Source organism: Erithacus rubecula (genome assembly GCF_903797595.1).
Source record: "Erithacus rubecula genome assembly, chromosome: Z".
Taxonomy (NCBI): Eukaryota; Metazoa; Chordata; class Aves; order Passeriformes; family Muscicapidae; genus Erithacus; species Erithacus rubecula.
Window position 1 is genome coordinate 16,886,026 of NC_136661.1, and position 12,248 is coordinate 16,898,273.

At 39.1% G+C, this 12,248-nt stretch overlaps 1 protein-coding gene across 6 annotated transcripts in view; it reads left to right on the forward strand.

Moving 5' to 3' along the window:
- The window catches only part of ARL15 (ARF like GTPase 15), a 219,115-nt gene that overhangs the window by 142,174 nt on the left and 64,693 nt on the right, over positions 1–12,248 (forward strand). The window contains exon 7 of one of the 6 annotated variants that reach the window (XM_079330432.1): positions 3,346–3,577. The exons of the other annotated variants lie outside the window; for them this stretch is intronic. Coding sequence (XP_079186558.1) covers positions 3,346–3,450 — 105 coding nt within the window. The 3' untranslated portion in view covers positions 3,451–3,577. Of the gene's footprint in view, positions 1–3,345; positions 3,578–12,248 lie in introns of those variants that run through there. 6 annotated transcript variants of the gene reach the window in all.

Here is a 12,248-nt window from a genome sequence, read left to right on the forward strand (position 1 = left end):
GAAAATGGGACTTCTGTCCTTTAAAAATTATTAACCTCTGTTGCTGATGTAAGTGCAGTTGTGTTCGTTTCCCCTACAGTTGTGGCTTGGCTGTGTTCTCCAGACTGGCAGCCTCTAGCTTGATTTACTGTGGGTGGACCATCTTTTGATCTCCTGTTGAGTTCTGGAGAGATGGTGGAAAAGGAGCAAGATAAGTGAGAAAGACCAGGGAGGGAGAGATGTACGGATGCAAAGCAAAGTTACAGACATTTCCTCTCTGATCCTGGGGACCTTAATCTTCTAATTTATTTAATAATTTTAATATTTCCATTCTTTGATGATAAACATTTTATGTTTCAGTATCCTTTATGCTGTGAAATTAATCTTGGAGTGTAGCACTCAGTAAATGAACAGGAGGTGCTGCTTTTGGCCAGGAAATGGCAAAAATGTGAAAAATTTTCAACTGATAGTTTTGAAAATAGTTGTGTTGTATTTACATTAACTACTACTGCCAGTTTACCTTAAAGATTTATACTTAAAGGGTTACCAACTCAGTAGCTTACTCTTACAAACTTGAAACCAGTTCAGAGAGAATCTGTCAGTAGCTTTCCAGTAAAGAATCATCATGATAAGACTTGTGAATCTTTTTATTCATATGCTCTAAAAATTATGTTTTGATATTCCTGTCACTGCCAATGTAATATTTAGAAATACACTGTAGAAATACACAGGACTCATACATGGTACCCTTTTGACTGATAAATGCTGTTGATGCATTGAGGGGTTTTGTTCAGTGGATTGTTGGTTTTGGTTTTTGCGGGTTTTTTGGGAGGGGGATGGAGGGGGGGCATTTGGTTGGTTTGGTTGCAGGGGGTTTTTGTTGGGTCTTTTTTAGAGGTTAAAAAAAAGAGGATTGATTGGTTGGGGACTCCTTGTGGAATCCAATTGCATATTAAGAAAGAGAGAGGTCTTTATTCATTACTTCAGTTCTCATGAAAAGAAACATTTAAATAGGAATGTTTGCAGGCCTGTGTGAAGTATTCTAACTGTTTATGATGATAAAGTTCATTGCTGGCCTAACACTTAAACAAGTATCTTCATCCTCTGTGTATGCCTCAAAAGAAGTTTGCCATATATATTTGTTTTATGTAGACAGATGTAGAAGACTATACAGGCAGATATATAGGCAGATAACTATCTGCCACTGTGCTGAGAATATTCTGACTGGCTTTATCTTATTTTTGGAATTTGTCTGCATCCATCTGCTGTTTTTGTTGTTACACATGCATTTTATGCTGTGGGGCTGAGCCTCTGTTCTGTATGTATCTATTCTGTTTGTATCTGTATCTATTGCAATGGGTGTAAGTCAACAGCTGTGCATCATGCAATGCAGTAAAACGGAATAATTATCGAGTGTGTGTGCCACATGAGCTGTTGTCATTATCAATAAAAACACTGTGAGATGGATGAAACAAAGAAGACCCACCAAGTTATTTTTTATTCTTAATAGTGTGAGAGATTGATTTAATTTCTTTGGCTTAAAGCTAAACTGAAACGTTTACCCACCTCTTTCCATGTGAAAAAGGTTGTCGTTGCAGCTGCACTCCTGTTTTGACTGGTTCAGTAGTTAAAAACTTGATTGATTTTTAGTTGGGCTTTCTTTTATAAAAGTGTTAAAAGTCCATTTGATGTTTGTCTTTTAATAGACTACTCAAAATGTTTTTAAGCTGAAGTGCTACTTAGTTTTTAAAAAAATACATGAATAGTCAGACTCAAATCATAGTAATTTCTTGATAGTCTGTGCTCTCAAGGGTATTATTCAGGCTAGTTTTGAAGAACTGAACAGCCACACTGTATTTATGTGCATCATAGGAGAAATACACATTTGTAAACTCTCTTGGGCTGTAACTGAGTTCTAATAGATGTCTGTACAGCACATCATGCAGTGGGGCCCCAATCTCTAGTGGGGCTTTTTAGATTCTACCATGATAAAAAAAAAATAATAAAGGAGAATCTTCTTGTAGAGATAATTAAACTCAGGGTGTTGCCTTTTTGTGCATGCATGTGTATACACACACACACACACACATATATATACACACAAACTCAGCTATTAGGTTATTAGCAGTTCAGCCAAGATTTTTGGTTTAATATCTACAAAACTATTAGTTTCTCATTTGAAATAGAGGAATGTTAACATTTATGAAAATATTCCAAATCTAATTTACAACAAATGAAAACTAAAGATGAAGTGTATAAACTAATTTTCTTTAAAATTATTTGTTTCTCTTATTCATATGATGGAAAATATTAATTCAGATATTCCTAAGTGATTTTCAGTATTTTGTAGAATTGGAACAGTGCTTGAAATATGATAATCTTGCAGAAAGAATGAGTAATAACAAATAGTATTTAGCAAATGAATTTTAAGTTTTAAAATACTATTAAGTCCTGCCAAAAGGCAAAAACAAAGAAGCAAAAAACCAGTAATCTCAGATAAACCTGATGCTAGCTAAATTGAAGGAAATTTCCTGGTGGCAGTACTACCTTCTGACAGCAGCAAGGAAAGGGCCATTAATCCCGCAAGAGGGAGACAGTGAATGTGACTGTGGATGAGGTGCTTGGCTGGCATGGTGTGGAAGCAGTAAAAGAGTAATAGGATTAGGGTTGTTCCTTCTTTAGGACTTTCCACCTTTCCATTTGTGGTTGGAGGAAGATGAGAGCCAGCTCTTAGTTCACCTGGGTCTTTCAGAAGCCTCTGGCTCCTAAAATAAAACTTTATGGGTGTGGAGGACATCTTTTTGTTACATTTAGGGGCAAGCAAATAGAAGTTGTTTGTAGGTTCTGCTGAAAAACCAATAATAGTTACACCCAAGCTAATTTTGTGTTAAAGTACATACTTTCTAAGCAAGTTCAGGTATAATATTCCAAGCTTACTAACACAAAATTATCTCTCTTTACAGCTATAGTTTCACTTGATGCAAATATTATTTTAATCTTGGTTCAGGCTCTGTGGACTGAGCATGATGGTTAGTCCTAAAAACTGTCCTGTGTTTATGCTCAGAAGCTGTCTTTCCAGTGTGTTACAGCCATGACTTCAAAAGCCAGTTTGCAGAACAGGAAACAGTGGTTTTACTCCTGTGCCACTTCAGCCTTGGGTCTGAACTGCAGAGCTGCCAAAATTGCTAGTCATCATGGTAGTGTGAATCAAGGGGTTTGTTTCTTTATTACTGAGAATACTACCAATTCTATTAATTAAGCAAGACAGTCAACCAAATTTGCACAGGCTATCAAACTAACTATCAACCTGATGCCATCAAAGGGCATCAAGTTTTAGTAAGATATGGTCAAAATTATCTTCTGCAGGAAATCCCCAGGGGCATTGAAGGAATGATGCCGTTAAGAACAGACCTGCCACTGGCAATGCTCCAGCCCTGCAGATGTGAGGCGGAGGAGGTTCTGCATGATTAGGGGAGTGGAGATTACGCTGCATTCAGCCTGAAAACTCTGTCCTCGTTTACAATCCTAGGTTGCTTAATACGGGTAGAAGGTGGCAGAAACTAAAAATATTTCATAAAATTTTTTAGGCAAAAAGTGAAAGCAAAAGATAAAAACAACAAAAGTTGAGCTGTGTTTGCAGTAATTTAGAAAAAAGTTCAGTCTATGTTCAAAAGGGCTTGTCACTTCACAAAAATGCTTAAATAAATAAAAATCTGTAGTCTTAAACTGGCCCCATGAAAACTGCCAAACTGTGTTTTGAATGAATGATTTTAATGAGTGGTTTGCCATGTATTTTTGATGTCATTGAAACACAGCTCTCTTGTGGTACACCAGACATTTTAAAGTGGTTTATCACTGTTATCTTGGCTACCACCACTATTCTGTATTGAGCCAATGGGACTCTTCACCACTCCAGTGAAGATTTCTAACCACTGAAATGCAGCATAACATAAACCACTGTAGTTTACCTTATGCACTTCTTGAAATGGATAATGCAGTTCCTTACTGCCTTGTCTCATTTCTCGAGGGAGGTGGGGTGGATTTGTGCAGTTTTGTTTTTTTCCTCTTGGTGTTGGTCTCCCTCCATAAAAAACCCTTGGACTCATATTTCTGAAGTAGAAAAATTTATTTTAAACTTAACAGTATTGTTTTATAAGTAGAATGTACTCATCTAGCTTTTCGCTAGTTTTCTTGCTTTCCAGTATGAGCCTTTTTGACTTTCCTTACAGTACCTTTTCCTTGTGATGGCCTGCTCATAGTGATGTTCCATTTAGCTGCCCTTCCTCTGGAAGTTCGTACCCTACTCCCAGGCTCCTTCTTCTTGAAATTTGGCAATTACACAGCTCGAGACATGAAGTAGCCATTTGTTACTTGGCTGATGTCTCCTTTTTTTCATTCCTCCCAGATGATATGTGTTCCTCTTGTGTTTTCACTCTTACTGTGTTTGTGTAGCACTTATCAAAACAGACCTAAACAATGTAATGGATGTTATGTGTCAATGATAATCAAAGCCACAGTGTTTAAACTGCTTTGTGAAGGTTTGGGTTTCCTCAGTGTTCTGAGGTGTGTTTGGAAACAATTAGGTCTGTTTTTTGGAAAGAGATCCTTCAGAATAGGAACAGTTTTTCTTAGTCCATGCTGAATAATTCCAAAGGCAAGTTTTCTGTTGAGTGGTTTAAATAGTTCTGGGAAGTGACAATCTAGATTAATTCCAACTTTGCGTCTGAAAGATACTGTTACTGAAACACAAATTAAATAACTAATGTAATAGCCCTCTGACAAATTCTGAGTTTAATAGATATGTCTGTATTGTAGTCATGTCTCTACTGGGACACAAGTTTCAATCAGGATTTGTCATATGTAGTATGTATGTTTTGCTGAAACCATTTGCAAATAACTGCATCTGTTAGCTATTGGTGTTCTTGTTTAATTGGCAAGTTTAAAATAGCTGCTTATACTTAATGTGCTTCTGATTCTTTCTTTTGCAAAACAGATGAACCTCTGTATTCCAAGAATTGTTCCAAATCATATTTTCTGGCAGTGCTCCTACCTTTAGCCATTGTATGAATTAAAATATGCTTTCCAGCTCTTGCCTAAGTTGTCAGAAAAGTCTCTGTAGAATTGACATGCAAACAGTTTTTGCAATCTTTTTTTGTTTTTGTTTTTGGTTTTTGTGTCTTTGGTTTTTGGGTTTTTTTTTTGTTTTTTGTTTTTTAAGCAATGTTAAATTTGCTCAAGCAACATCTCTTGTTTTGACTAGTGGAAGATCTAAAAATACACTACTGTATTGACTGAACTAATTACATTTCAGATCTAGCCACTACCATCTGGATCTCTCTCTTTCTGGTTACATTTTCATTGCACAGATTGCACGAGTGATTAGTACCATGAATGAGTTGTCCAAATTTTGTTCTGGGTGTTAACAGCAGCTCTGCAGAGCTGCACACAAGTTGCCGTGCCCTTTGTCTTCCTCTGTGGATACTGCATTTCGGTCAGGGAGTCCTCAAGTCAGCAGTGATGTGGAGAAAGTGGAGGAGGGTCCAGTGGCAAGCTGCCTGGGTAACCAGGACCCACCTTCTAATTAAGAGAGACTGCAAGGAAGCTGAGCTTCTCTAGTCTGGCAAAGAGAAGGCTAAAATGCAGTAAAAATAGTTGAGAAGCAGTTAGAAATATAATGAAATCAAACTCTTTGTGGTAAAGCCAGGTGACATAAGGAGTAATAGCTAGAAGTTGTGTGTTGAATGACTCATTCTGGGCACTGGGAGAGGATCTTCCCCAGGAGAACATGGTTGCACTCAAACAGAGGAGTTATGGAGTCTCCCTGCAGGGGTTTTCTAGACTCATGGAGATAAAGGCACAACTAACCTGACAGGTGATGGTGTTATTCCAGGCTTCTGCCTGAAGTCACACTGAGTGAGCTACAGAGGTTCTGTTACTCTTTGCTGGGATTCACTGATGCCCATTAACAGAATCTGAGTGAGATCTTGATTCCTACCAGTGAATCATGGACTAAACTTTCTGCTCAAGGCAAATGCTCTGCCAGGCCACAGGTTTCATCCTTGGTAAGTAGCTATTATGTACCTGAAACTGCCTCAACATTTTGAACCTACTTATCAGTTAAACTGGGAATTTTTCATTCCTGGCTGTAGTGTATAGCAAGTACCTAAGGAGTACAGTTTAGTTGTGATAGATTGCAGGCTAATGGGCATGCTGCCTGAAGGAAGCCTTGCTGAAGCTATCAAGCTGAGTTCAGGCTGAAGCTCTCCTGCATTGGAGTGAAATATTCTGTACCACATATACACACTAGGCAGCAATGCTTCCATGAAGTCCTAATGTAACTCTTGACAATACTATGCAGTTCTCTGTTCTTTCTGCTATTTCCAAGATCATTTGAAAACAGTCTTTTCTGTCTCATTCTCGTAACATATGTCTTTTTGCTGTTAGCAGAATATCACAGGTGACAGCCTATGAATAAAACACTGAAACTAGAGAGAAAACTTGATGGCATGGACTGCCCTCATCCATGAAAAGCAAAGGTCCTTTATTTACGTACCTAATAAAGAGTGAGCTAGTATTGCTTTTGAAAGATCTGTGGTAAGTTTTCAAAACATAGGATTTAAATTCTGCCAGTCCAAGTCACATGATTTGTTGTAGAAAGTGTTCAAAAAGCAGCAGTCCAAAGCCATGTAGTCCACCAGTATTAGCAAAAAAATATGACCTTTTTGTTTTTGCTTAAACCAGACAATAATTTAAGAAGAAAGAGATTTTAGGGGAGGCTGTCAGCAGCAAATAAGGTATGAAGCAGTGATGATCAACTGGGAGCTATGTATTGTAGAGAGGTATGAAAAATTCTCAAACAAATGCAATGATGCATGGGTTAGAAAGTTTAAGTTAGGTACTGGATTTAACAAGCCATCTTGATTTTTTTTTCTTCTTTTTTCTGCCAGCCATGTCCTTGTCAAGTTTTTTTCTAATTTTTAAACTGCAGATTTTTGTTCCCAGTGGACGTACTAACACTGCTGTTGGAGCTGGAAGATAAAGATATCTTTGCTGTAAACAGAATCAGTGAAATTCTGCATCTTTCAATGTACCTTCCTTTCTTTTCAGAGAGAGGTTTATTCTAGGATGTTTCCATGGTCTTTTACAGTGCACTGTAATATGGGAAGGCTGTAAACTTCTTCAAGTCATTCTGTTGCAGAATGAGGCAGATGGGATACTTCCCAAGAAGTAGAAACTTGCACAAGATCTGCTTCCACACTGCTAGCTGTTTTCTATCCCATTATACTGTTTGTCAGTCAATGCTACATTAACATCTAATACCATTTGCTTCTCCAATTATTTTCCTTGTGTTTACAAAGCAAGTCTAAAACATTTTTTATTTTTTGTATAGGTCTGTTTTTTATGTTTAGTCATTGGGCCAAAGCAGCTTCTCTTCAAGAGGGATCAAAAACAGTTTGTCAGTGATAGCATGAGGTTTATGACCTGCTCCATGGGGCATAATTAAATGTGGAATTCAACCCCTTCTTGCAGAATAACTTTGACACATCTGGTTTAAACAGTTTTAGTGCAGTGAGGAGATCAGTAGAAGTTTCTTTGCACAGTAGATTAGTTTCAGATGAGGTATAGGATCCTCTGAAATTCAGGTTCACAGAAGTACACCAATGGGACAGCCACCCAAGGAAAGTACATAGTCACCCACTGAATATGTTAAAATAAATGGTAGGCCTGCAGTGCAAAAAAAAAAAAAAAAAAAAAAAGAAAAAAAAGAAAAAGAAAAAGAAAAAGAAAAAAAATAATATGTAGGGTAATTGCCCAGAAAAGGAGAAGGAACAGTGCTGAATTCTTTTACAAAATCCCTATTATCTCCCTACTTTCTTTGCCAGAGCACCTCTGATCCAGTTTTATTCCATGTTCCCCTTCAGTATGTTCATGTTTTCTCAGATATAGCACGTTTTATGGCACCCACTAAAGTTATCTGCTGTGAAATTCAATTATTTAAATACTTTGTCCTTTTGTTACCCTTTTCTATTGGATTGCCAATACATATTGCTTTCTCATCAGATACTGATAGTCCCTTTAGTAGACTTTACTATTCTGTAAAATGGTGATGAACACACAATATGGCTTATAGGTAGTGAAGTACAAAGTAGTTGTTTCAGCACTTTGCTCTCAAATAGAAAATACGGTTTGTTTCTGCTAAATATTCACTAGGCTATCCAGTGTTTAAGGCATTTTTCTGTTAGGTAATTATGACCATTCAAACATATCATTGCTGCATAGATTTTGCAAACATAGTTTTCCTCATTTTGAGGACAGTTAAGATAAAAAGGGGAGATTTAGTAATATATGTGTGTACTAAGGGACTAGTTGTGAAGAACTTATGGAAGTCTGAATATGAACTGTGTGTTTATTTGTGTTAAAAATACCTGGTGTGAATTGCTGACTGCTGGAAGCTAGCAGACTGGCATAAATAAAGGGTGGCACATCAACATGCAGATTGATTTTTACGTTAATTATTTCTAGTTCACCTTTTATTGCTTAAGCAGTCTTTAGTTGAATGTTTTGTCAAAGACTAGTTGAGAATATGAAAAATATGATATTTAGGTGGTCAGTTGTAAAATCTGTGAAGTAACTCAAGAAATATCTCACTTTTGCTCAGGTAGCAGAAATACAGTAGTTCTTGACCAAAAATTGAAAATATGTTGAATTAATGAAAGTGTCCTAGCAAAGTCCTTTGGTCTCCTCTCTCGATGGAGGTAGAGGATGGAGATCTATGTGGCAGCAAAGGCACAAGGGTTGTTGATGTGTTAGAAACCATGGACCTTTGAAATGGTCACAAAGGAGTCAGGGCTTCTTTCCCCCAAAAGGCAGTGGGATCAGTAGTCCAAGTACAGGTACACCAATGCAGTCAGCATGGGCAACAAACAGAAGGAGCTGGAAGCCTTTGCACAGGACAGTAGCCATGACAGAGTTGCCATCATGGAAACATGGTGGGGAAACTTGCACAACTACAGTGCTGTAGTATAGGGCTGTAAACGCTTCAGAACAGATTGGCAAGGAATGAGAGGCAGTAAAGTAGCCATCTGCTTTAGGGCATGCTTTGGTTGTCTAGATCTTAACAATGGTGACAAGAGGATTGACTGTTAATGAGTAAGGATCAGGGAAAGATGACAAGGCAGATATCGTGCAGGGAATGTATTAGAGATTGCCCAACTATGATGGGGAACCAGATGAGATATTCTATAAACAGCTCAAAGAAGTCTCACTAGCCCTTGTTCTTGTAGGGGTCTCCAGCTTAGCACATGTCTGCTGGAATTTCAATTTGGTGGAGAGGAAACAGCCTAGAAGTTTCTAGAGTGTGTGGAAGACAACTTCCTCACACAGCTGGTGTGTGAACCAGTGAGGCAAGATGCTCTGCTGGACCTGCTGTTTGTGAGCAGAGAAGGAATGATGGGTTATGTGGTGGTCAGAGGTCATTTTAGGAACAGCTGTGATGAAAATAAAGAGTTTTCAGTTCTTGGACAGGTAAGGAGGGGGTTCAGCAAACTGCCACCCTGGACTTGTGAAGGGCTGATTTTGGGCTATCAAGGGGCCTAGTTGGCAGAGCTCTGACTCAGGGAGTCAGCCCTGAGGGGCAAAGGAGTCCAGGACCCCTGTTCAAGGAGGAAATCCTTAAGGTGCAGGAGCAGGCCTTCCAGTGTGCTAAAACAAGAGCCAGTAGTGGAGGAGACAAAACTAACTGAACAGAGGCTTTAGCTGGAAGTCAGGGAAAAAAAGAGTTTATGACCTTTGGAAGAAGGGGCAGGCAACTGAGGGGTGCCTACAAGGATATTGTGAGAAAATTAGAAGGTCCAAAGCCCAACTAGAACTTACTCTGCCTACTCTCATAAAAGGCACTTAGAATGTTTCTATAAATATCTTAGCAACAAAAGTAGGACTAAGGATAGTCACCATTCTGTGGAAAGGTCATGGAGCAGATTGTTTGACTGCCATTCTATTGAATATGCCAGGTTTGGGCCCAAACAGAATGGGTTTAGGAAACCCTAAGGATTTCTCTTCTTAGCCAGAGATCCTTACTGATATCTTTCTATGACCAGCCTACCTGTCTGCTGTATGAGGGAAAGGCTGTAGATATTGTCTACCTGGACTTCAGTAAAGCCTTTGACACTGTTTTCCACATCATTCTCCTATGGAAACTGGCATCTCATGGCTTGAACAGGTGTATTCTTCACTGGGTGAAAAACTGTCTGGATGGCTGGGCACAGTGTGTGGTGGTGAATGGGGTTCCATCCAGTTGGTCACTAGTGGGGTTCCCCAGGACTCAGTGTCAAGACCAGTCTTGTTTAACCTTTTTATCAATGATCTGGATGATGGGATCAAGTGCCTCCTCAGTCACTTTGTAACAGACACCAAGCTGGGTGAGAGTGTTGATCTGCTGGAGAGCAGGAAGACTCCGCAGAGGGATCTGGACAGGCTGGATCATGGGCTGAGCTTGAGGTTCAACAAGACCAAGTGCCAGGTCCTGCACTTCAGTCACAACACCTCAAGTAGCACTACAATCTTGGGACAGAATGGCTGGAAAGGACCTGGGGGTGCTGGTGGCAGCAGCTGAACATGAGCCAGGGTGTGCCCAGGGGCCAAGAAGGCCAATGGCATCCTGGCTGGATCAGCAATAGTGTGGGCAGCAGGAGCAGGGCAGGGATTGTCCACCTGTCCTGGGCACTGCTGAGGCCACACCTCGAGTGCTGTGTCCAGCTCTGGGCCTGAGTGCAAGAGAGACACTGAGGGGCTGGAGTGAGTGCAGAGAAGGGAATGGAGCTGGGGCAGGGTCTGGAGCACCAGAGCTGTGAGGAGCAGCTGAGGGGGCTGGGGGTGTTTATCCTGCAGAAGAGGAGGCTCAGGGGTGACTTTATCATTCTCTGCATCTGCCTGAGAAGAGGTTGAAGTGATGCGGGGGTTGACCTCTTCTCCCAGAGAACAGGTGACAGGATGCTAGGAAATGCCCTCAAAGTTGTGCCAGGGTAGGTTTAGATTGGATGCTAGGAAAAATTTCTTTGCCTAAGTAGTTGTCAAGCACTGGAGAAGTGGTCCATAAGTGGTAGATTTGACAGTGCTGGGATAGTGGCTGGACTCAATGATCTTAAAGGTCTTTTCCAACCTAAACAAGTCTATGATTCTATGACTTTTAAATTTATTTGAGAGTGTGCACGGTTTAAGTCAGCGTAGGTGGTCTAAGTAAAGCCATTTCAGATGCGGAAAAGGGGTAGTGTTTTCATTCCCTTGTGTTGTATGTACAGTATCATGGTTCAAGCTAAACTATTTCCAAAGTAATTGGAACATGAGGAAGTTGGTTACTAGCAAATTAATTCAACCTGCCTCCTGTTGTAAATCTTTTACTCTCTAGAGAGAATACATTTTGTTAAAAAAAAAAAAAAAAGTAAAAAATATAAAATAGAGAAGTAACGTAGAAATGTGTCATTCTATTATGTAATTAAGTAACTGACTTCTTTTTATGATAATACATTTGGGTGGTCTGTTCTTGAAACACTTGATTTGTTAGGAAACATTACCATTTCCGCAAGTAATCTCTAAGTCCTAAATATTTTGAAAAAAATTTGCATTGCGGTATTTCATCAGTGCATTACTCACCAGTTAAACACTCTAAACTGCTGTCACTTGGCATTGGAGAGGGCTTCCAGGTTTTTTTTCTATCTGTAAAAACTTCTGTAAATTATAATATTGCTTGGCAGAGTGTAAAGAATAAATACTAGAAAACCAGATGATTTAAGAGAAAATAAATGTGAGGACTTGAATCTCATTTTACTTTTCCCTGGAAAAAGAAGTCTCTCTAGTTTACAAAATATATAAAGTTTGAAATTGCCTTCAGCCACAGTGTTTGTTTAGGTGTGGTGACCCTTTTGTATCCTTGTTGTAGATTCCTCTCAATCAGCACAATTCTGATTGTCCCCACTGGACACTGAGGAGATTTAGTGGCTTGCTTGCTGTAATGAACCTCAATGATTTTGAGGTTAGGCATGCTGCCACTGAGACTAGCATCATTCTAACTGACAGTGTTAGTAAGCTGCTGACTTTTTTGGATTAAAAAAAAAAAAGGAGTTCAAATATACTAAATATTATGCTAATGTTATAAAAACTAATAGGTTTAATAGCATTACTACTACCAAAGCAGCCATTTTTGTAGTCAGCTGACTGTCAAGTTCTCATTCTGTGCACAAATGTTTAAACTTTAGGTACCAGCAGGAAACAGC